This window comes from Mauremys mutica, chromosome 10, assembly GCF_020497125.1.
Source record: "Mauremys mutica isolate MM-2020 ecotype Southern chromosome 10, ASM2049712v1, whole genome shotgun sequence".
Classification (NCBI taxonomy): domain Eukaryota; kingdom Metazoa; phylum Chordata; order Testudines; family Geoemydidae; genus Mauremys; species Mauremys mutica.
Window position 1 is genome coordinate 55,310,753 of NC_059081.1, and position 25,403 is coordinate 55,336,155.

At 46.5% G+C, this 25,403-nt stretch overlaps 2 protein-coding genes across 9 annotated transcripts in view; one reads left to right on the forward strand and one right to left on the reverse strand.

Moving 5' to 3' along the window:
• Positions 1-760, reverse strand: part of SF3B1 (splicing factor 3b subunit 1) — a 35,002-nt gene extending 34,242 nt beyond the window's left edge. For 2 of the 3 annotated variants that reach the window (XM_045031919.1, XM_045031921.1), the window contains exon 1: positions 599-760. In XM_045031919.1, the coding sequence (XP_044887854.1) occupies positions 599-626 (28 nt within the window). In that variant the 5' untranslated portion in view covers positions 627-760. The remainder of the gene's footprint in view (positions 1-598) is intronic. The other variant, XM_045031917.1, reaches the window with a different exon arrangement.
• On the forward strand, positions 74-22,946 carry LOC123378324. Of its 6 annotated transcripts, XM_045031922.1 has the most exons (5): positions 762-782; positions 12,989-13,350; positions 16,003-16,179; positions 19,872-21,975; positions 22,557-22,946. In XM_045031922.1, the coding sequence occupies exon 4, from the start codon at positions 19,914-19,916 to the stop codon at positions 21,939-21,941; it is 2,028 nt and encodes a 675-aa protein (XP_044887857.1). In that variant the 5' UTR covers positions 762-782; positions 12,989-13,350; positions 16,003-16,179; positions 19,872-19,913; the 3' UTR covers positions 21,942-21,975; positions 22,557-22,946. The 6 variants fall into 6 exon arrangements, with proteins under 6 accessions (XP_044887861.1, XP_044887862.1, XP_044887860.1 ...); XM_045031926.1 differs by lacking the exons at positions 762-782; positions 12,989-13,350 and adding an exon at positions 74-95; XM_045031927.1 differs by lacking the exon at positions 12,989-13,350 and having other exon boundaries at positions 755-777.
• Positions 22,947-25,403: the final 2,457 nt, after the last annotated feature.

A 25,403-nucleotide genomic window follows, 5' to 3' on the forward strand; every position in this document is an offset into this window, starting at 1 on the left:
CCCCACCTAGCTTTGGTGCAACACTTTTTAAGTCAGTAGGAGACAATAACCCGCCTTTGTATTTCTAACTGAGAGGCAACGGGAATGGGAACACGGTGAGCGTCTGGGAGCGAGGCGGAGTTTCCGACACTGAATCACATCCAGACTGGATCCGCACATGGCTCGCCTCTACCCGGAGCCGGGAAGGCGACTGCGCAGGACCGAGCCGGGCTCCGACCGGAGGCGGACCGGGGGCTCGCGGGCCAGACGTCACCTTCAAAAAATGAAGCGCAGCCGCTCCCGCCAGCCCGCCCCCGTGTTACGGCGTCCACCACCCCCGCTCGGCGCCCGCCGCTAACCCATCGCCGCTCTCCCGCGGCGGGGCGGCCCGCATGGGGCCGGGCCGGGCCAGGCCAGACCGGGGGGGCCTGGAGCAGACGCAGGCAGAGACGCCATTACACGCAGGCCCTGCCCACTCGCCCGCCCGCCCGCTCGCCCACCCACCGCTCGCCGCGGCCTGCGCCGCTCCCCACGCGGTCAACCGGGCCCGGCGGCGCGGTGCCCGGGGGCAACAAGGCGCGCGCGCGCGCACCCGAGCGGGGGTGGCTCCGTTTCTCACCTTCGTGGGTCTTGGCGATCTTCGCCATTTTGTGCAGCGCGAACAACACCGAGACGGAACTGGAGCTCCCAGTCCCCAGCCACTTCCGCTACGAGGGACGGGGGGAGGGGAGACTCACTGCGCAGGCGCAATGTACGTCAGCTAGCGACGGTCCGGGGCGACGGAGACTCACTGCGCAAGTGAGGTTGCGTCGACGAGGGGCGGGATGGGGGTGGGGCGACAATTGCGCAGGCGCAGTGCTGGGCCTCACGGGCGTGAGAAAGTGCCCGTGGGAGTAGGGGACGATTCTTTGTAGCTGGGCACCCCCCCCACCACAGACAAGTTTGTTACCCTCCGCGTGTTTGGCTTCACCGCACCGTGACAGGCAGCCCGCTCGTGAGGGGCCGGAGCTGGGGTGGAGCTTGTCCTAGCTCCGCCCAGTCGGGATGCCCGGGACAGGGGCCGCTGACAGGACGCTGTGCCCGTGTCAAGGCTTGGTGCGCCGCTTGGCGGGGCTCAGGTGTCCTGCCGGGCTCGCCCGTAGAGCCTGGGTGCCCGGCTGTGATCTGCCAGGCGAAGTTCCTCCCGGACTCTGGAGAGGACAGAGTGGGTTGCTCTCTGGAGCCCCCACCCCCCGGGGGGCCTGGCACGAAAATGTGACGTCACTCTCAGCAAAGTGTGCTTGCATGGTCCTTTTCTCCTTTCTTACCCACTTTGAGAAGCAGTGAGACAGTTAATGCTGACATTTAAATTCTCATAATGGGATCTCTGAGTTAAAACCTCACTGAGATTAATGAGGCAATTCACATCCCTCAAAGATATTGTCTCAGGTCCAGTAAACGGAGGCAGAAGTCACTGAATCAGTTAACTTCCAAAATATAAAGTAAGCCTATCTTCATAACAATAAAAGCTACAGACGTTTTTAAAAAAACATTCTGGAGCACAAGATGGTGGATGAGGAATATAGGGAATGCCATGTATTCACCCCCAGCTTGAGTCATGTCCATGCTATTGGTGGCAGCTGTTCCCTTGCCTTTCACAGTGCTAGGAGATTGTGGCACCGTGCCAAGAAAGTGTCAACTTATCATCAAACTGTGACAGAGTTCCACCTGAGTGCCAATGTGCTGACTGGAATGACATAGCACAGTGTGGCAACACGATTGCTCTGCCTGGGACCTGCAAGCAGGCCCAAAACCCACAGCACAGGAAATCAGCATAACCCTGAAACGGCTTGGATAGACATCTGATCTACTCTATCTATCACTGCTGATCTGATGATGACCCTGCAGTAACACTACTACAAGTAGCAGTGTTTGAGGCTGCTACTTTAGAATACAGGAGCAGTATTACTTACGAGTATGGGTGGCAGTGTGTCACCACCATGATTTTTGTAATGTTTAAGAGGTTTGTTTGTTTTTTTGGTGAAAAGTCATGTTGTCCAAGTCTGGTCTTATTTGCTAGTTTTGCAGTAGTGCAATTCCACTGACTTATCTGGAGTTACTCCTGATTTATGCTGGTATTTTTAAAGGGTATTTAGGCACCCAAAGATGCAGATAGGTGCTTAGTGGGATTTTCAAAAAGCGCCTCAGTGATTAACTCCTGTAAAAATCTGACCCAAACTGCCTGCAAATCCTTCTCAACGTAGCTACAGCAGCTGGTCTTTGCAGCCACAAAAGTGATTGCTAGACACTGCGTAGGGCATTCAGGAATTATGTTAATTCGAGATGTTCCTTTGGGCTGCCTTGGCTAGAGAGGCTTGAAAGAAACCTTAACTAAACTCAGAAACATATTAAGTGGATTTTCTCAAATTAAAATTTAAAAAATCACCTTTAGACTCAGACCAAACCTGGAAAGTTTCAACCCTAAAAGAAACATGCAGAAAATTGAATTGGACTTGGACTAGCGACCAAGGGGTGAAAGGCTCTGTATTCTGTTAAACAAAGAACAACAGAAAACTGCATGAAATTATAGCAAAAGCTGTGGTGGCTTTTATTTTTGTTCTCCTGAGTTAGTGTGACCACCACCATTTTCAGTTAGGTTCCCAAAGTCTATTAGATTGTAATGGTTTTCAGCCACTCTGATACTAGGCTGAGACACTACCATGATGGGTGCTCTATAAATACAAATAATGGGTAGATTAGATAGACAGATGTCAGCAACCTGGTCTCACCAGCACGTAGGTGGGCAAAGATGTCATAAATCATATCTCTTCTATTTTCCTGATGTACCAGAGAAGTTTAAATGAATGTATTAGTCAAACCAATGTTGACAGTTTGAGTTCGTTAAGGGCATTTTAAGAGATCCTGTTAAGGTCAGATTGAGATGGACTAGCACAGCTGTTTGGTATTTTGATTGGGATAAATGGTGGAGTTTTTAATGGGATAGATGTTGCTATGGGGAGGAAGTTAATATTTTATTATAGTTTTCTGTGTTGCAGATAAATCTTGTCAAGCTGTATGGTCTAATTAAGTTTTCATTGGAGAATGATCTAACTGTAATGTTATTTTTCCATTTATTTGAGTTGGGCATTCAAATAGCTGGAAGATGGTGAGGATCTTTTCTTCTCTTCCCTTATTTTTATATTCCCTCTTATCAGTTCATGTTTTGTTAGACTCTTTACTGACACCCCACCCCTTCTTCCCATAGCCACAGAAAGGATTAGTTGTTGAGTCTCTTGGGGATCCAGTTCGGGAGATCAAGATAGATGAGAATTCAGTGTAGCAGAAGTTTAATGTGTGTAACTGTGATAGTTCTCGGGGTACCCAGGATTGTTAGTCACCTTGTAACCCTCTTGCCTTCAGTGGGAGAGAGTCTTGCTTATGCTTAACTTGTCAGCTTCCGGACACCTCCAGTCTTTTAGACCTCAAGTCCTCATGATAGATCAGGTTGTCTTTTTGCTGTTCATTATGGTTACTCGTTGTATACTTTCTTTTATAGTATTTCCTTTACTCAAAATACATAAACAGAAAATAATCAGCTGTAACAATCCTATCTGTTTCCAATCTTCTTACTTCAGTGTTTGGAACGTGATCCTTAGCTAACCAGCAAACTGTGGGTAAATCCTGCCATGACTATGCCACTGTGATTGTTCTTAAGGTACTCAGAACTGTGAGTCACCTTGTTACCCTCCAGTGAGAAAGAGGTTTGCTTGTGCTTTAGTGGAAGTTAGCTCCCTGACACCTCCAGTCTGCTAATCACACAATCAATCTCCTCTGAGCTATCCCAGCCCTTCCTTTGCCTTGAAGGTTAACAGGTATACTGGGTACCTGAGCCTCTTTAAAACATTCCCTTGCAGTGGCCAGCCCCTTATCCACTGAACACTCACAGTAATACCAGGTCTGCTGTCTCCAAAGGAACAGTATACACACCTGCTTGAATGACTCAACTCGGGATCAGCTCCTTGTATAACACCACAGGACTGAGATATATTTATAGTTAATTGACAATAAACTTATGATTGTTTTATCAAGATTTAAGAGATAGCGAGTAAGAATAATGAAAACAGGTTACATATAAAACAAAAGTATAACATGTTTTCTAAAGACTAAACTTAACAGGCTAACCTTTAGTCTAATACATCTAGCTCACCCCAAATGCCCTTTGCAGCATTTTGAACAAAGCCTGGTTCAGAGCCCATTTCCATTAATATAAACACACTGTCCATTTATTTCCTAGATGCAGGGATAAAGGTGTCTCCTTTTGCCTTCTCCTTATATCCCCCAAAGTTCATTGTTTGTCCCTACGATCAGGGTTGACCCCTTGTGGTTTATTTTCCAGTGTGCTGACTCCCTGTTGATTTTGTATGTAAATAGGGCTTCCATTGTGTTGGTTTCCAATGCTTAATTTACATGCAGCCCAAAAGAGACAGGTGAATAAACATATTTCTCTGGCAGAAGTCTATTTGTCAATTCTGCCTTGACACAGACTTCAGGAACATATTTTCAGCATGCATAGATAACTCCTTACATAGTGTCAGTACATACATTTCACAACAATATTAATGACCAATATCACCCTGGCTTTCTTTTAAGACCTTACATGATATTCTCTGGTGAACCAGAATGTACATACCAACATCAGGATATTCTTGTAACCCACTTGGCACTAAGGAGTTTGTGGGTGACAGTAACCAATTGAAGTCATTGTCACGTGATGGTGTTCCCCATAATGATTAGTGTGTCTTTCCTTCTCTTGAAGCAGCAAAGAATCCTGTGGCACCTTATAGACGAACAGATGTTTTTGCAGCATGAGCTTTCGTGGGTGAATACCCACTTCTTCGGATGCAAGTTTCCTTCTCTTGCGTCTCAAGCTTGGCTTCTAATGTTTGTTGTGCTGCAGAGTTAACATCAGTAACAAGGTTGTAAGTATAGTTTGTCAGGAATTTTCTGACAATGTTGTTGTAGTTGTTGTTTGTTGTTGGAAAATGCTAATTAATCAAAACTAAATGTTTCACAGACATATTTCAGTGTTGATGAACTTCCGCTAATAGACAGAAAGGGTCCAATGGGATCCTGCCTGGGCAGGGTTCATTTAGAAACCTGCCTGGTTTCCTGCCACCTCATCTAGCAGGCTGCTGAGGAGACCAGATTTCTAGGATCCATGACTCCAGGGCATCACCACCATGTGGACTGTGTAAGGACTGGGGCTCCCAGGGTCCATGGCTCTGGGGTGGCCCTGCCACATTGACTGCCTCAAGGCAGGGAATCCCAGGCTTCTGCGCTCACAGCTCCATAGCAGGGAGCTTGGAAGCTCTGAGATCTCTGGCTTGAGACCCTGACATATAGCTAGGAGCCTACTAAAAGTTTCTAGGCACTCTGTTCCTGGGGGGAGACTCCTGTGATTCCAGGAGACTTCCTGGGCCACCCCTGACTTCTGGGGAGCAACCCAGAGACTCCCCTGGAGTTGAGGCAGTGTGAGAAGACCCTAGAAATCGGGGAAGGACAAATCAAATGGAAATGTTTAAATATTTCCTAAAATAACATTTTTTGGAATTTCCTTTTTTTCCCCCTCTCTTATTTGGAGTCAAAACATTTTCAAAATGATGGAATTTCCTGTGGAATAAAAATTCGGAGTCTTGACCATCGCTAGTTACAAATAGTTGCTCTGACTAAACATCCTCCAGCATAACAGGGAAATAAGACATATTTCAATAGTTGAAGAGGGCATGACTCCCAGGAACACTTCTAATAATTAACTTCAGAATAGGCCATCTCCTGTAAACTAGAAAACCTAGCCCCAATGTTGTGTTGTGATTGAGTTTGGTGCAGTCTGAGGGTGGGAGGCAAGACTTTCATCCTTCCTCCCCCACAGATTCTGGAAGCTGCAAAGACTGTTTCCCAGGACCACTCTAACTTATGGCTGCCTACTGTGGCCCCTTCTCTGACACATTCTTTCCTTCCTTTTGTGATATCCCCATCATGCTCCACCAGCTCTATGCCTCCCTCCACCTCACATCAGGGAGATTTTCAGGTAGTTATTTCTACTGGGTTTATGACTCCTGTATCCCAGTGGAGCTGTCATACAGTAGCCTTATGTAACCCTGAAGAAAGCCTCACATTTTAAAATGTAGTTATAAGAAAAAAAAATCTGCATGTGTGTGAGAGGCTCAGAAGAGCAAGACAGAGAAGGCAGTAGGGAACTGGTCCTGTTTACTAATATACCCAATGCCAGCCTTGAAAAAAATCATACCTGCATGTAACAGGGTGAGCTGTCCCCATTACTGTCAGTGGGAACCTGGGGCCAACCCACCCAGGGCCGGTGCAACCCATTAGGCGACCTAGGCGGTCGCCTAGGGCACTGACATTTGGGAGGTGGCGACCACAGTGGCCAGATGTTCAGCCGCCGCGGTTGCCAAACATCCGGCCACCGCGGTCATCGGTGGTATTTCGGGGGCGGGACCTTCTGCCGCCTCTGTCGGGGATGCCATTTTGAGGGCGGGACCTTCCGCCGCCTAGGGCGCCAAAAAGGCTGCCAGCGCTCCTGAACCCACCCTGTTTGAAGGCCTGGCCATTAAGAACAGCTGCTCAGGAAGGAATAGTGGAACCCAACTGATAATGGGGGACACGTACCAGTAGAGTCACCACCTCCTGAGCATGATAGAGCCCTGCTTTTTAGAGAGAGGGAGAGCTGAGAGTCAGGAGAGAACTGGAGGAAGGGATGTCCTGGGGTAAAACAGAACTTTGGGGAAGTGGAAGGAGCTTGCTAGAAATGAAGCACAGTTTCTGGAAGGAGGATTATGGTCCCCCTGCCCTGAGTAAGAAATCTGAGACCGGAATTAAGGAAGAGACCTGGGAGAGAATCCAGAGTGAGTACAATAGTGAGTGGAGTCTCCAGAGTTTGGTGCTCTATAAAAAAGAAGCAGGGCTGCCAGGAAGGTTTGTAGTATAGGAAGAGGCCTGGGTGAGAGAAGCAGAATAGACTGTGGTTACTGGAGGGGTTTCCAGGCCTGGGACGCTATAGAAGAGGGTGTCCACAGGTCCTCCTATATTGCTACCCTGTGATGATGTGCAGTGACACCTGTAGATAAGGAGAATATAGGACTGATTAGAGCCTGGGAGGGAAGTGCTGGAAATGAGGTTAAGAGGAAGGAAAAGACAGTCCCTCAGGCAGGAAGAATCTTGCCTGCCAAGATGGGGGTGGAAGACTTGTTTGTATTTTGATACCTTGAAAGGGGTGGATTTTTGTGATTTAGCTGGAGGACTAAGTCACTAAAGCACCCAAACTGTGCTGAAAGCCAAGATGATCCTCTCAGATGAGGGGAAACTGAAGCAGGGTTAGTGCATTGCCCTGTGAGGAGGTGTGCTCTGGGACTGCATTCTACAACACTACAGGACAGGTACAGCTGGAGGGTATGTGCTGTGACCCCAAGTGTATTAGCTTGTAATAAATCCCCAAAGTTTGTTTTGAGGGAAGCCCATTGAATCCGAATGGAGAAAGAGATAGTCAGTTTAAGGCAAGGAGCCAAACCTATGTCTACTTGCTCTTCTGTTTTGTTTCAGAGCCATTGGCCATTATCTTTGAAAACTCATGGTGGTCAGGGTAGGTCCTGGATGATTGGAAAAAGGCTAATGTAGTGCCCAGCTTTAAAAAAGGGAAGGAGGAGGATCCAGGGAACTACAGGCCAGTCAGCCTCACCTCAGTCCCTGGAAAGATCTTGGAGAAGGTCCTCAAGGAATCAATTCTGAAGCACTTAGAGGAGAGGAAAGTGATCAGGAACAGTCAGCATGGATTCACCAAGGGCAAGTCATGCTGGACTAACCTAATTGCCTTCTATATGAAATAACTGGCTCTGTGGATGAGGGGAAAGCAGTGGACGTGTTATTCCTTGACTTTAGCAAAGCAAAGCTCTCCTACAGCATTCTTGCCGGCAAGTTAAAGAAGTATGGGCTGGATCAGGCCATATGGAATAAAGGCCATATTATTCCAAAGAAAACTGCTGAGGGCCAACCCCCCACGGCCCCGCGGACCCCCCCCCCAAAACACAACACCCCCCAGTCCCCCTGAAATACTCCCTCCCCAGCACCACGCAGCCCCCCTGAAATACTCCCCCCCAAGCACCACCCGCCCCACGGAAACAAACCCTCCTTCTCCAGCACTGCCCCACCGAAACAGCGGTATTGAACCCTGATATGTTACAGCGGGCCCCTAAGGTAGTATACTTAAGGTAAAAGAAAACTATCTTTTTGCTAGAAGTAGAATAAGATCTTCCCCCAACTTTGTAATAAATTGCCCTGTTGAATTAATTAGGTGTGAATGAGGAAGGCGTGGAAGGCAGGCACCTCCAGACAGCTGCAATCCTTGGAGAGGGGATGGGAGCCAGACCAGATCAGTAGAACAGGTCAGCCACTGACTCCTCGCTCACCTCCTCAGCCCCCAACCCAACTGGCTCGCCTCCTCACCCCCCGCCACTGCCCACCCGCCTCTTCAGCCCCCCTCCCTCACCCACTGCTTGTTGTGCAGGCCTGGGCTGGATGAATGGACTATAAGGTGGATAGAAAGCTGGCTAGATCGTCGGGGCTCAACGGGTAGTGATCGATGGCTCCCTGTCAAGTTGCCAGCCGGTATCAAGCGGAGTGTCCTAAGGGTCAGTGCAGGGGCCAGTTTTGTTCAGTATCTTCATTAATGATCTGGAGGATGGCGTGGACTGCACTCTCAGCAAGTTTGCAGATGACACTAAACTGGGAGGAGTGGTAGATACGCTGGAGGGTAGGGATAGGATACAGAGGGACCTAGACAAATTAGAGGATTGGCCCAAAAGAAATCTGATGAGGTTCAACAAGGACAAGTGCAGAGTCCTGCACTTAGGATGGAAGAATCCCATGCACTGCTACAGACTGGGGGCCGAGTGGCTAGGCAGCAGTTCTGCAGAAAGGACCTCGGGGGTTACAGTGGACAAGAAGCTGGATATGAGTCAACAGTGTGTCCTTGTTCCCAAGAAGACTAACGGCATTTTGGGCTGTGTAAGTAGGGGTATTGCCAGCAGATTGAGGGACGTGATCATTCCCCTCTCTTCAGCATTGGCGAGGCCTCATCTGGAGTACTGTGTCCAGTTTTGGGCCCCACATTACAAGAAGGATGTGGAAAAACTGGAAAGAGTCCAGCGGAAGGCAACAAAATGATTAGGGGGCTGGAGCATATGACTTATGAGGAGAGGCTGAGGGAACTGGGATTGTTTAATCTGCAGAAGAGAAGAATGAGGGGGGATTTGATAGCTGCTTTCAACTACCTGAAAGGGGGTTCCAAAGAGGATGGATCTATACTGTTCTCAGTGGTACCAGATGACAGAACAAGGAGTAATGGTCTCAAGATGCAGTGTGTATGTGTGTTGGGGGTGGGGGGGCTGGTTGGATATTAGGAAAAACTTTTTCGCTAGGAGGGTGGTGAAACACTGTAATGTGTTACCTAGGGAGGTGGTGGAATCTCCTTCGTTAGAGGTTTTTAAGGTCAGGCTTGATGAAGCCGAGGCTGGGATGATTTAGTTGGGGATTGGTCCTGCTTCGAGCAGGGGGTTGGACTAGATGACCTCCTGAGGTCCCTTCCAACCCTGATATTCTATGATTCTATATAGGTGTACATGGTACTTTACAACAGATGGCAACAGCTGGTCAAAACCAGGTTATAGAAATGCAAAGTCCTAATAACTTCTGGGGAATTAAATTGTGACTAAAACCAGAGGTGATGAGAGGGGAGGAAAGTGGGGACAATTGTACCTGAGCTCAGGGCCCCACTACCAGAAGTCTGTAACTGGGGTGAAATAGGAAAGGATGGAGCTTCAAGTTCTCTTTCAACAGGCCTGTCTAGAACTTCCAGTTGGGGATCAAGACACCACTGTTTGGTGCTATACGAACATGTAGCAGAGATTGTGAACTCTTCCGGATTGGGATTATCTAGACCAACAAGATTAGTGGATGAAACAAACAAATTGGTAAGAGTGGGGGAAAGGGAGGATAGGGTAACAGTGATGTAGAGCATATTTTGTGTAGGCTAGCAGCACACAGTATAGCAGCCTCTCCAGCCATTACCAGAATTGAATCTAAAGGAGGGTGGAGGTGGCTTTAAAAACGTTTGTGTGGGGGGCGGGGGGGGCTGTGCTAAGCATGTAGGTATGAGAGAAAATAGGTGTTTGAGGGAGAAGTGAACAAGTCAGTGAAGGCTTTTTGTTCTCTGTCTTTAAAGGTGACTTGCCCAGAAAAAATTAGACTTATAATGGAGGTCCAAAAACTTAAGAACAAAACTAGGCTGCCTTTTTTTTTTTTTTTGGTGAAGTCTTTTTACAGGATGTAGATTGAGAGCTCTGTAAGGCCTCGCCTACACTGCAAAGGGTTTGCTGGTATTTTTATACTGGCAACACCCCTCATGAAGATGCAGCTTATACAGGCGAGAGTTATTTTGCTGATATAGCTTGCACCAGTTCCCCAAATGAAATTTTGCTGGCATAATTGTTTGCTCTAGGCTTTTAGCTAGTATGAAAATGTTGTAAAGAATCACACCTCCACCTGACATTATTATACCAGTAAAAATTCATAGTGTAGATCTCATCTAAGATCCCACACCTGTGATGACTTAATCGTGTGCTTAACTCTTACACACTGTGAGTGGTTTATTGACTTCAGTGGAAGTATTCAAAGTGCACAACATTAAATGTGTGCATAAATCTTTGCATGTTTAGCAATCTTTAACAGATATAAAATTTCTTGCATGAGAAATTATAAGGTGCCTGAGTTACAAAAGATCTTCTCATAAAGAAATAAGCCTGAATAAAAAACTCTTCCAGCTGCAAGGTCACTTCTGTAGTGCCTCAATCTTACAATTATCCAGTAATCCATAATTTTCCAGAAAAAACAATGGAGGAAACTCTAATTTCTAATGTAAAAGTCAACCAGAAAAGCACATCTGAAATAAAAAACAACTCTTCAGGCCTCTTTTATAAAGAAGCATGCAAGGAGACAAACCCATAAAGATAATGGCTGATGTAATTTGCTTTCTCCTCCCTTGGATTCCTAGCAAATTGCAAAGAGAGCTGACAACCTAACTTTCTACATGCCCAAGTTGCTGTGTGCGCCTTTTGGATGACAGAATCTCTTTAATCTGCACAGATGTTGAAGATTCCCTGGCACGTTTTGAAACTCCACCTATTTTCTCCAGCAACCTTGTTGGATAAAGTAGTTCCTTGCTTTGCATCCTGCAGTTGTGAAGCATGTTAGCTGATGCTCTCCTCATCAGAGGTAGCTACATTTCACAGTTCCTTATGCATGAAGGCCTTGAACCTATGTCAGGATTTGTCAGCAGCACAGACTTCAACTCTTGCATAGGACTCTATCTAGGCATAGGTAGTTGTGATAGTGGATACAGATGCAAGATAAGGGCCACTGTTTTCAAAACATCTTGATATCTTTTGTTGGGGGAAAGGGTGCTTTAGAATACTGAGTGAGATTTTATATAAATATTTAACAAATGATTAATATTAATTGCATAATCAATAGACTCTAACCCAGTGGTCCCCAACCTTTTTGTGGCCAGTAGCACATTCATGTTTTCAGAAGAGTGTGGCGGGCGCCAACAATTTGTCAAGGCTTATTTTGTATTTGTACATTAAATAATACGAAAAACATCATATTTAATATTCTTCCCATTCTGGGTTGAAATAATACGTACGTTGTCTCTTATTTGAACCACTCATTTTGGAGCAAAATGTTAAAAAAATAATAAATTGCAAAGCACAAGAAAACAGCAGTATCAGTGCAGGAAGAATACTCACACACAGGGCTGGCTCCAGGCACCAGTGGAATAAGCATATGCCTGTGTCAGCATTCGGTCCATTTTGCAGAGGTGGAGCATGGTATTTTTTGTTTGTTTGTTTTTTTGTTTGGGTTTTTTTGGCGTAAGTTCTGGGCAGTGCAGGGACAAGCCTGAGAGAATCTGCGCAGCCTGCAACCCCAGAGTACTCTGCAACCCCAGAGTACTCTGCAGGGGCGGCTCTAGGAATTTGGCCGCCCCAAGCAGTCATGCCTTCGGGAGGTGCACCGGAGCCGCGGCACCAGCGGACCTCCCGCAGGCATGACTGCAGAGGGTCCGCTGGTCCCGCGGCTCCAGTGGACCTCCCGCAGCTGCGGAGGGTTCGCTGGTCTCGCGGCTCCGGTGGAGCATCCGCAGTCATGCCTGCGGGAGGTCCACCCGAGCCGCGGGACCAGCGAACCGTCCGCAGTCATGCCTGCGGGAGGTCGACTGGAGCCGCGGGACCAGTGAACCGTCCGCAGTCATGCCTGCGGGAGGTCGACTGGAGCCGCGGGACCAGCGGACCCTCCACAGTCATGCCTGCGGGAGGTCCGGTAGACCTGCAGGTCCGGTGGACCTCCCGCAGGCATGACTGCGGAAGGTCCGCCGGACCCACCTGCCGCCCTGCCGGCAAAATGCCGCCCCAAGCGCGCGCTTGGCGCGCTGGGGTCTGGAGCCGGCCCTGGTACTCTGTCCCCAGCAGGCGGGGGGCCCTGGCATGTCTCCCCTGCTGGGCACTAGGCGGGCCCCGCGCCTGCCGGGGACAGAGAACACCGGCGCCCGCAGCCCTGGAGTTCTCTGTGCCCGGCAGGCGCGGGGCTGTGGCTTCTCTGCAACCCCGGAGTTCTCTGTGCCCGGCAGCCCTGGAGTTCTCTGTGCCCGGCAGGCGCGGGGCTGTGGCTTCTCTTCTTGAAGCCGGAAAGAAGCTGTAGCCCAGCGCCTGCCGGGGACGGAGAGCACCGGCGCCCGCAGCCCTGGAGTGCTCTGTCCCCGGCAACCGCAGGGCCGCAGCTTCTTTCTCCTGCTGAGCGCTAGGCGGGTGCACATAAATGCCCCGGCCGGCACCACGGCGGGGACCACTGCTCTAACCTTTCCTATCGTTATGACATTGCAGTTACTCCCTCTTTCGCCCAGCAGGTGGCGCTGTGACGGCACACGCTCTCCGCGCGGGGCTTCCTTCAAGCCTGCAGTGAGCGCCTTGGGGCGCCGGGCCCCTACCTCTTGGAGCAACAGCCGATTGGGAGGCTTTGCTGTCGATCAGAGAGTCTGGGCGGGAGCAACCCGCTCTGTTGGGACAACGGGCTGTCAGTCAGAAGAACCGGGCGCTGATTGGGCCCTGCCTCCACGCCTGAGCGGTAGCTGCCCGGGCCAAGGCGATAGCGGTGATGGGAAGGCGCGGTCCGGAAGCGCTGGTGCCCGGCGCGTGCTGCCTTTGTTTTACTGGCTCCCCCGAGCCAGGGAGACGAGCTTAGGGTCCGCTGCGTGTAAGAGGGGCCCAGGTGCGGCAGCGGAGAGGGGGCGGTGTGGGCAGGGCGCAGGCCCCCGGCCTGGTGATGCGCGCGCGGGGAGCGCGCGGGGGGGGGAGGGGAGAAGAGACGGCTCTTCCCGCGCACGGAGCCTTGGGCGGAAAGTGGCGCGCGCAGCCCGGCTGTGCGAGGGGAGCGGGGCGACCTCGCGGAGCGCGAGGGGAGCGGGGGCGAGAGGGGGCCCCAGAGAGAGACCGACTAATGCACAGGAGCCTTGAGCCCCGGGAGAGGGAAGATCTAGGGGCTGAAATGGCTCCCTGGTGCCGGTCCCTGCCTCAGCCTTCCACGTGTTTATCTCGCCTTCCACAGCCCCCTGCAGAGGTAGGGAAGGGCTGTGATTCCCCTGGTACAGCTGGCAGATGAGGCCCAGAGACAGAGGCTGTCTCTGCACCTAAACATTAGATTAACTTAACTGCCTTGGTCGGGCCTATGAGAAACTTCACGTCCTGTTGATGTAGGTAGGTTGCTCTAACCCCCACTGTAGAAGCAGCTAGATCAAGGGAAGAATTCTTCCTTTGATCTGTCATTCTCTGAGAGGTGGATTAACTAAATTGATGGAAAAACTCTTCTGTTGATGTAGGATGTGTTTACACATAGCAGTGCCACCGTATGATCGTCATACACTGACTTACGGTCACACAGGAAGCATCTGACAGAGTAAGAATTGGACTCATGGTCTCCAAGTCCAAGAACCCTAACCACTGAAACACTGTAGTGAAAGGATCTGTAGAGCCATCAGCAGGAATTTCATGCTTCTGCTACCACTTCCTAAAAATATAAATAGATGCAATAATATTACCAAAACTTACTGTGTATTTTCCATTGAATAGTTCATGTTTCTCATAAGTTTTTGTTTCACCTGAAAACTTTTCTAATATTCTTGCTCAGCAGTTCTCAAACTTTTGTACTGGGGGACCCCTTTCACAGAGCAAGTCTCTGAATGCAGCATTCCCCCCCCCCCCTTATACATTAAGAACACTTTTTTATATTTAACACTATTATAAATGCTGGAGGCAAAGTGAGGTTTAGTGTGGAGGCTGACAGCTCGTCCCCCCCCACCCCCCCAATATAATAACCTCACAACCTCCAGTTTCAGGACCTCTGTTCTTGATACATTTTAATTCCATCTGAAATTTAGAGGTCTAACTTTGCTTTCAAATTCTAGATGACCTTCCATCAGTTGAACATAATTCAACTCCATTGCTGTCTACTGTTGAGAGAGTTAATGTTCTCAGCTTCCTTTCTTAGCTTACAATTTCTTATGAAATTTTGCCAATGCTGTACATATTTTCACAATTAAATACATGATAAAGCTAGTGAGGGGAGACTCTCTTCCATCTTTGCCCCACCATGGGGGCTAAATGCCCTGACATCCCCACGTACATGCTAGTGAAGCTCTTATCACTTTCTATCATTGTCTTGTGACTAAAGCATAGGACTAGGAGAAAGGACATTTGGGTTCAATTTCCAGGTCTGCCACCAATTTGTATCACCTTGAAACAGAATGGTTAGTGACTTGGCCTATTTCCCTGCCTCACAGAATTGTTGTATTGGCTTAACAGTTATGTGTAAAGCATTCTTAGTTATTTAGATGGAAGGCACTCTGAAAGTCTTGTTTATAAAAAAAATGCTTTATTACTGCTTTGGCTGCCAAAGGAGCATCCCATACGGTTGCACTATTCAGCTATCTATAGAGCCAGTTTTAAATACAACATGTTAAAAATGCAATGTATTTTAAACAGTAATTATCCACGATCACATATGGTCATCTCTGGGAGCTCCAATTAGGAACCACTCTTTGCCCACATATGACTCTGAAAAGTGTTGGATATTGTAAAAGTATTTTTAAATTATAATCAGAAGGTTGAAATGAATCTTAACTTTCTAGTCAGTTTTTCCTCTATTGCAAATGTATGCTCTAGTTTGGTATTATAGGATTGATTATGCTGGTGGCTTCTCTTTTTTAAAAGGAAAACCAGGTTTAATAATATAAAAAAAGCTCTCTGTTGGTCATTAGGACAGTGTGATATAAATGTTTTAAAAAAAGAAAAGCACCTTGAATGTGGAATTTCCCTACTGGAATAGGTCAGTAGAGCCCTGCACAAATACAAAATTTGTATCCGCATCCCATCCGTGGATATAAAGCAGGTATCTGCAGATTTGTAGGGCTCTAGATCTGAGCTGCGATCTGCAAAAATGGTCTGGGAATATAAATCCACAGATTTGTAGGGCTCTGTAGATCAATCAGGCCAAGACCAAACCTGACAATGTTCAGAGTACAAAGCAAAAAACACATAAGGGGTGAATAGGAGTGAATTTAAATAAAAGCTAAAAGTAGCAGAGATGAAGTACAGGATCTCTTACAGACAAAATAATGCGTCTCAATGTATAAGGGTACTCTTTTTAGGGATTTTTAATGTGACCATCACCTAGATATCAGAATATATTTACATAAATTAGACAGCGAGATTGCGTTTCTCAATCTTTTCCCTTACAACGATGGGCATGTTAGAAATGTCTGACATAGATGGAAAAATATTTTACAGCTTGTTTTAGGATTGTTCCTAATTGTTGATTCTTGAGATATGTTGCTGAGAATTAGATTGGGTTTTTATTTTTTGGTAGATCTTGATATCTTCTGGTAATGGAGAGGGAAGTGTTGCTGATTTCAAAAATTTTCTATGGAGTTGAGTAAGCATTCTACAACAACTGTGATAGGGACACTCCCAGGACACCAGGAGAAATACGAAGAGAAGAGAAAATACTTGGTGGTCAAGAGGAGTACTTCTGAATAAAGAAAAGGTTGGTACCAGAAGAGAAGGAACAGCAGAAAGAAGCTCCTGCTCTGTAAATAATTAAATAAATCAAGTCTGATGCTCTTAAGGCTTAAAATACTCAGCCTTTATTTTTTCTTCTGGTCTATTTATTTTATGTTTCATTGGAGTATTTTTACTGTGTTGAAATGTTATGTTTCTTTGCACAGATTTCTTGAAACTTTTTTAAAAGAAAGATGTTGCTGGATTTCATTTTTTGAATATCCCAGAAAACTTTTCTTGGGAGCTGGAAATTAAAAATCAAAGATGTTTACCACCTTCTTTAGATTGATGCAGAGAATAGGATTCAAACCAAGGACATATTGGGATTTTAACTGAATTTAGTGCTTATGAAAGATGACCATTGACATCCTTGAAGACGTATTCACAAAAAAAGTACATAGGGATGTTTTTGCCTTCATTACAGGCTGTCACTGGGCCTATGCCTCAGTCTGCAGGATCAGTTTTGGGGTGAGTGAAGTTTAGTCACTGTGGGCCAGATCCACAAAACAATTTAAATGCTTAAGGCCAACGTTTAAGCACCACTAAGGTCCTCAAAATCCCTACTCACCTGCTGCCTCACTCTAAAGTCCCTAGGTACTTAAATTTCCCTTGGTAAAGTCCCCTGGTTTTTGCCAGTGAGCATGTGCACGGCCACCTCAGTCTAGGTGTCAGGCACCTGAGTCCTGGGCAGGGTCCTCAAACTAAGTGTTCCTCTGCCTATCTTGCCTATAGAACCTGATCTAGAACATGTTCCCATACAAAAGAGGAAGTGGTGGTGGTGGTGCTGCCCCCTTATAATGTTTAGCCCAGTGGTTAGAGCACTCACCCAGAATGTAAAAGACCCAGGTTCAATTCTCCCTGTGCCTGAGGTGGAGAAAGGAAGTCAACTTGTCTTCCTTTACTTTGTGATTTCCTTAACCACTGGCCTAAGGGGTATTCTGGGACATGTGACTATCTCCTGTTGAAACTGTTCCACTTTTATAAATAATCAAACATGCATCGGAGCAGGGGGACTGGAACCTCGATGTCTCACATCCCAGGTGAGTGCCAAAGCCACTAACAGCTATAGAGTCATTCTCACTCTCTGTTCCAGAGCATATTTAATTACTTATTCACAGTGGAACAGCTTCCACAGAATAAATTGAGGGACTCATATCAGATTATGCCATAGCCGGTGATTAGGGTACTCTCATGGGAGGCCCAGGTTCAAATCCTGTCTCCACATCAGGCAGAGGGGGAATTGAACCGGGGTCATCTGTATCCTAAGTGAATGGTCTAATCACTGAGCTAAAAATTATTAAGGGGGGGGTTCTACCATCTTCTCTGTGGCATGTCTTCAAAAACCAAAACAGTGTAAATACCTACTGTAATTCCAGAAAAGGGGTTTTGGCTGAGAATCCTTAGTGGAGATGGACAGTCTAGCTTGGACTTGGGTACCTAAGTGCCTTTGAGTGGTGGCACCTCTCCTCAGCATTTCCTATTGGCTAATTTAGGTTGGTCCCTGCTCACTATTCTAGCTTTTGTGATCCCATTCTTAGATGTCCAGCTCTTCCCATGCATTGTATAGGGAGCCTACATGCCTGATCAAGGCTGTGAGTGGCAAGGTGCTTAAAAGTTAGGTACTGAAATGCCCAAACTCTTGTGGATCTAGCCATGTGACCAATTCTGTCTTTGGCCTCTCTACTAAGACTGCACCAAGTGTAATAGTTGCAGTAATGGAATTTGTGAGGTAGGCAGCTTTGGACCAAAACCATCAAGTAATTTCATAGATCACTAGGCAGCTATCAGGCAGCAATGATTTCCAGTCACCAAGCACCAGACTTTTAAAGGTATTTAGGTGCCTATTTGTATCTTTAGACATCTAAATACCTTTAAAAGTCTGGCCACAACCAACTTGGAGTTGATTAGAAGTAGTGTCCTCAAGAGTCATAGATCTTACTAGTCACGTGAGCAGTCCATTCTCCTTTTGCTTTGATAATATAGTTTGTATAATACAACCTGAAATTAGATCCTCTGTGGACATTTTTTCCCTTTAATGCAGGGTATGCACTTTTTGGGAAGAGTGGTACAAGGGAGTGGGACTTACCCAGCGGCACCTCCTGCTGGTCTCTTCCAGGAATTAGCTCTCCAGCCTCCAGAGTACCCTCTGCAGGCCAGTGTCCCACTGCCTCTTGGCTCCCATGTCCCTCCCAGGACCTGGTGCCCCTTTATCTGGGGTGCTGCCCCCTGGCAGTAGCCCTTCAGTCTTAGGGTCTCCCCTCCCCATGGAACCCCCACTCACTATCCCCACCTCAGTATACAGCTACTGCCAGTAATTATCTAGCCCCCATGCCCTGGGGCAGACTGCAGTATCAGCCTACTCATCACTGGCAAGGTTGGGTTTGGACCTGCTAGCTTTGCCTACCCCTGGGCTGCCCTCTGCAACCCCCAGTACCTATTTGCCTTCTGTTAGGCAACAGCCTGGGGCTTTCCAGGCTGGAGCTCCCCAACTCCTCTGCCTTTCCCCAGCCCAGCTTCACTCAGGTACCCTCTCTCTCACTCCGTGCAGCCAGGCCTATTTCCCTCAACAAACAGAAATAGAGTGCTTGGGCTTCTGGCTCACAGCCTCTTATAGGTGCCAGCTGGGCCTGATTGGGGCATGGCCACAGCTGAACCTATTTTCCTCAATCAACCCAGGCTTCTTGCCTCAGCCACAGCCCTCTCCTGCGCTATTTTAAGCCCTTTAGGGCAGGAGCGGGATTAGCACCCCGCTACAGTGGGGATTAATATCTTTTATATAGAGAGTATTTTGGTGATATATTGAGTAATATTATAAGATTGTAAAATGTTATTAAGCTAGACAGTGATTTTTACTTATCACTTACATACTGCTTTCCATCCAAAGATCTCAAAACACTTTAAAAACATTAATTAAGACTCACAACATCTGCATAGTAGACAAGTATTGTCCCTACAAATGGATAAACCAAAACACAGAGTTGAGGTTAAAAGTTTTAAAATTGCATGTCTACTCTTAGGCACTTAAATCCCTAACTAGGCACAAATTTACAAATGGGCTGACCATCAGAAATGTTGATAATCTTCAGATTCCACTAATGTCTGTAGAGCTTGAGGGCTTCAACACCTTTGAAAATCAGTCCATTTTTATTTTGGTGCCTGATTAGAGATTTAAGTGAGTTGCTGAAGGTCACAAGAAGTCTGGACAGAGCTGGGAATAGAACCCAGGATTCTTAATCCCAGTTTTGGGCATTAGGCAAAAGACATTTATTAGTAAAATACTTTGAAGGAACATGTTAATTATGTCCTATATAACTTTTTTTCCCATTTGGGAAGAAGAAAGCATCCTATGGTTGTAAAATTTGCTGTCTACCATGTTTATTAAAGTACCCTGTGAACTTTTTGAACTAGCTGTCTATATTCAGATGAAATTTTTAACAGGTTTGAATATTTGGACCCTGAGTTACACTTACATATAGAATTTGTTTTTAAGGTTTAGCAAGCCTTTTCCTTTTGAAGAGTTTGAACTGGTTGTCAGAATTTATTGGTTAAATCCTCTTTTTTTTGGTATGTTACCTTTTTTTTTTTTTTTTTTTTTAATCCTCCAGTAAGGGATTTCAGATTTTTCATGTTACTTTTATCTTGGGAGATTTATAGTAATTGACTATTTTTATTTTTAAGGAATCTTATGTTCTTGGAGAAGCCCATAACACATGACCATAGATGGCGCCTAAACCACTTGGGAAGTGGGAAAAGTATGGAAAAAGATACTGTCGAGATTGGGAAAGGGAAACTGGATTAAAAGAATGGATTCGAAGTGTACCCGGAGATGACACAAAGGCAGCATGCAAATATTGCGCATGTGAAATCAGAGCCCATCATAGTGATTTGGTTGCACACAGTAAAACCAAAAAGCACAAGAGACATGTTGCTTTATTTTCATGTTCTTCTGATATGAAAAAACATTCATTTGAATTTGAAGTTGAAAACCAAAATTCATTTGACGATGATATCACGCAAGTCAAAATGGATCAATCTGTTAATGTGTGCGCATTGAAGCTAGCGGCACACATAGCTTGCAATATGAGCATTTTTACAGTGGATCACCTAGGCTGCATTGTTGGAGGGATAGCAGAGAAGGACATTAGTCTGCATAGAACAAAATGCTCCACACTGATTAGAAATGTCATTGGTCCTACTGTACACGAAGAACTTCTGAGGGACATTGGCAATGGACACTACTCGTTGATCATTGATGAAAGTACAGATGTATCAGCACAAAAGCAACTTTGCCTGATAGTAAGATACTTTAGCAACAAGCTTAAATGTATTGTATCATCCTTTGCAGGGATCATTAATTTGACTAGAAGTGGTACTATCACAGAAGCCCTCTTGACATTTCTAAATGACAACAAGCTGAACATAAAGAAGTGTGTTGGGATTGCTGCTGATGGTTTCAATACAAGCTTATGTGGAAATAAAAATTCATTGCTCAAAAAGTTTTATGAACTCAATCCTTGTGGAGTTTTCATCAAATATGTAAGTTACTCTCTCTATTTGTGCTCTTCAAAAGCCATTGATATGCTTCCATTGAACATAGAGTATATGGTTTCACGGACATACTTGTGGTTTTCCCATAGCACTTTCCACCAGAAGAGGTACCATGAACTGTATGCTGCCATCAATGTTGGAGAGAATTTCCTGAAAATACTGCAGCTTACTGAGACAAGATGGCTGTCCATTAGCCCTTGTATTAACAGAGTACTTGATCAGTATGAAACTCTGATGTTGCACTTTCAGTCTATAAGAGACAATGAAAGGGACTACAGTGCTGAGCTTCTCTATCAAATGTATTCTGATCCAGTAAATAGACTCTATCTCGTTTTTCTGCAGCCTCTTATTCAGGAAGCTAATAGGATCAACAAGTTACTTCAATTTGAAACAGTCAATCCAGTTAACCTTATTGCTGAATTAATGCTGTTCTATCAGAATTTGGTGCAAAGAGTCATGAAACCTTGTGTCTTTACAACATGGTCATCCATTGTAAATTATGACATTCACTGTAACAGGAACTACATGCCTCTTTCAGAGGTTAACTTTGGATCAGCGTTCCTGTCTGAATTAATAAATGCAAATCTTTCCTCACATACGGTAGAGACCATCCAAAGCAGATGTCGAGATTGTATCCTTGAGTTTGCTAAGCAAATAAAGCTCCGACTGCCTCCAAATGTCCATCATCTAGAATCTCTTAGTGCTCTGAACCCTTCAGTTGTTCTAAGTCCTACAAAACCTGAATTCTCAACCCTGTCTTTCTTGTCCTTATGTAGAGGGGATCATATCAAGTTGAAACAGCAATGGAGAAATCTAGATGCAGTCTCATGGACAAACACAGAAGATAGCCAAATAGAACAGTTCTGGATAGAAGTTGCAAAACACACAGATGAAGTTGGTGATAAGGATTTTGTTGAGCTAGGATTATTTACCCTTGCCCTTCTCACCTTGCCGTTCAGCACTGCAGCTGTGGAATGTACAATCTCACAAATGAACTCGATAAAAACCAAGTTAAAGAACAGACTGCAGGACAGCCTACTTGAAAATATCTTAAGGATCAGGGCCTATATGCACCGAAATAAGATTTGCTGCAACCAGTTTCAACCATCCAAAGAGATGATATCTTTGTTTAATAATGAGTTTTATGCAATTGCTAATAGCAAGGACGCTACAGATGACTCTGAGGAGGATATATTTTGAAGAGACTCAAGTGAAGAGGATCTCTTTTAAAAAAGTAAGCAAGGATTTTCAAAATGGCTCATTGCAATTGAACTATTTGACTCATGCATTTCAAATTTTGTTCTATCTACAAATCTGTTTTCCCATTCATTTAGTAAGAACTACTTTTCATAGAGGAAGATACATTGCATAAAGCCACACATCCCTTTTTTAGAAAAGGATTTTTGAAAAACTAAAGTAAAATTAATGAGGCATGCTCTAATAGTAATTCATTTGGTGGGGGGCATATTTGACTGAAGATGCTGATTAGACAGTGCACCAAAAAACCCTCCCCATTAGCCTATTAATGTAATACAGTCATGGCATATTTTTATATTGAGTGATACACAGCGTAACACTACATTTCTGTGCCTCAGTACAATACTCTCAGTCAGGACCCAGATGGCTGGGTGAAGATTGAATAAAACCTGCTTTTTTATGTTTTGGAGGGCACTACTCTTGAATAATTTGTACTTACGACTCTGTTAAGAGATACTTCTGAGGGCATTCTGTGCCAAAAATTCTACACCAAAAAAATAAAAATTCTGTGCACAATATTTTAAAATTCTGCAAAACTCTATACATTTTATTTTTCAGATAAATGTGGAGGCTCTTCATGGCATTGGCGAGCATATGCCACTGGCTGCACAGAGGTGGGAGATTATTGTGCAGCTACCCCTTGGGATACGGACTCAGTGGTGAGGCTGCACCCAACCCTGACACAGTGCTAGGACTGGGCCTGCCCCTGACACACCCTAAGGCCCTTCCCCTCCATGCCAGGTGCACCAGGTATAGGAACCAAGTGTGGCGGGGGTTAGTGTGGGGGAATCCAGGGGTGGGTTGAAAAGGTTCTGTGTGTGGGGTAACCTGGTTGCAGGTGGCTCAGTGAGGGATCCAAGTGTAGGGGGGAACTGGATGCACAGGGGCTTGTTGTGGAGTTCTGGGTGCAGCGGTAATGGGACTCTGCAGGGGGTCCAAGTGAAGGTGGTTGGGGCTCAGCAGAGGGGGGTTGGTGTGGGGAGGACAGAGCTCTATAGAGGGGTCTGGGTGTGGGGGGCTCAGTGGTGTTCAGATGCTGGGGGAGTGGGGCTCAGTGGGATGGGGATCCAGGTGCAGCTGGTTGGGGTTTCGGTGGGGTGGGGATCTTGGTGTGGGTGGCTCGTCGGAGTCGTGCAGGGGGAGTGGGGCTCCTCAGGGGGGTTCTGAGTGTGGGGGGTGAGGCTTAGCAGGAGGGTCTGGTATAAGGGTGTAGATCCATGGGGGTTGGGCGGATGGGGGAGTAGCTCCCCGTACAGGGATCCTTCTCCCTGCATCTGAGGAGTGATGGGTGCAGGAAACGGGGTGGGGTGCAGTTTGCAGAGGTCCCTGCAACTGGGGGAGAAATCTGGGGGTGGGTCTGACCTGGCCCCGGATGCCATGTAGGGAAAGAGGAAGTCCTGTCCTCCCCAGCCCAGCCAGGACTAGCAGCTGAGCCTGGTGCAGGGTTGGAGCCACCAGCCGGGTCTTCCCCAGTCCTGTCCCCTGCCTCACAATGATTTACCTCTCTGCCGGCTGCCCTGGGTACCCGAAATATATTGCTGGGGAGGGTCATATGACTGCTCTTGTGGCTTCCCTTTGCTTTCCCATCAGGAAAAGGTGAGGGGGCTACAGGGCAAGCTCTGAGGGGAGGCTTGGAGATGAGGCAGGATCTAGTTTTCTGTGGGGAAGCAAAGAAATCTGACGGGGATGTAAATTCTGCACATGCACATTGGCACAGAATTCCCTCAGGAGTAAAGAGAAGTCTGAAATTCAAAGTGGCATATTATACATAAAAAGGCTAAGGATTATTACAATAATTGTAAGATAGTTGTAATTTCTTAATGGTATTGTCTTGTGCTTTCTTTTGGAACTGGTATTAGATGAATTATGTACAAGTTTGAATTAATAACTTAAAATAGTCTGGAATTGTAACAGTGTAGGATAACACCATAAATATTTTAACTGTTGTAATACCAATTTTGAACCCACTTTTATTCATTTTTAATGTACATTCTAAATTTTTGTAATAAACTGATATGTATAATACAAAACTTGTAATTCTGCTGTTATAAACGAAAGTCCTGAGTGTGAGAGGTGCTAAATGTCTTTAATTCTCAAGGGCATTCACAATATGGCACTAGTGAACACTAGCAGTGTAGTTAGTGATGTGTATGAAGACAGCTGGTCACCTCAAAGGAAAAAAAATCCATAGGAACTCTTCTAATTTGTTTTTTATTGGCAGAGAATATTTTATAGTTCCCTAACTATGGCAACTTGTGGAGCTGGATCTTCTGAATACTATTCCTTAACAGTTCCTAGTATATTAACCACTCCTAAACAGAGCCCAGATACCCGGAAAATAGGCCTATGTGCAGCCTCTGCTTAGGTATGTAACTTCTCCAGTGTTACAAAGCTGACTCTAACCCTGAAAGCCCCAGAGTTTAGAGGCACTGACCTTCCTTTGTACTTCTTGAGTAAAACGCACAAGGTAAACTTATTCCTTGTTATGCACAAAGTAGTATTACTTGAAGTTAGATGCACCATCAGTTCTTCTTAGGAATAATAAATATAAAAACATTATCACAAGCTGGTCTGTGGGGAAGGAGCAGAGTCTGTGAGGACAGGAGCACTGGACACCACAGGGCTGGGTCTGGATTGTGTGGACGGGGGAGAGGAGACAAGGGGAGGGCCTCTGGAGGGAGCATGGGTGTAGTTTGTGAGGCAGGGGGCATTGTCACCCCAAAATGCAAGGCTCACAGAATTTGCCCCCTCCCCCCCATATACGGTCCTGTTGACTAGATTGGAGCTGCTTCAAAAATACAGAAGTTACTATGCCTGGGTGGGGAGGGGGAGCTAGAGAGAAGGGGCACGACCTGAGAGGTAGGGAAGCTGGTGACAAGGAGAAGCATTGGCGGGAGCTATAGGGCAGGGTCTGAGGGGAGGGAGAGCTGGTGACGAGGGGAGGGGGCTACAGGACAGGATCTGAGCGGAGGCTTGGAGATGAGGCGGGGTCGCTGGAAGGCGGGAACCGGGACGGAAGGCTCGTGGGGGAATTGCCCCGCGCACAGCAGAACACGGAAGGTGGAGGGAGACGCTGCAACGCCGTGTCTTGCTCCTCCCGACCCCAGGCTGTGTAACTTTAAGGGCTACTGAGTGTCACTCCATTCGGCCAATCAACGGACCGATTCCAGCACTCGCCCCGCCCCTGTTGCTCCAAGCCTTATGTAACCCCGATAAAGCCGGCCCTAAGCCTTGTGACTGCGCGCGGTCCCGTAGCCCTGTCTCGCGCTCGCGCACTAGAGTCATGGGGTGGGTGTGTCGAGGGTAGGACACCGCGAGCCACATAGCAGTGACGTGCGGGACTTTGGACACGGTGATTGGCGGTGTCTGGGCGGCTGCTGCGCGGTGATTGGCTTGCTAATAATG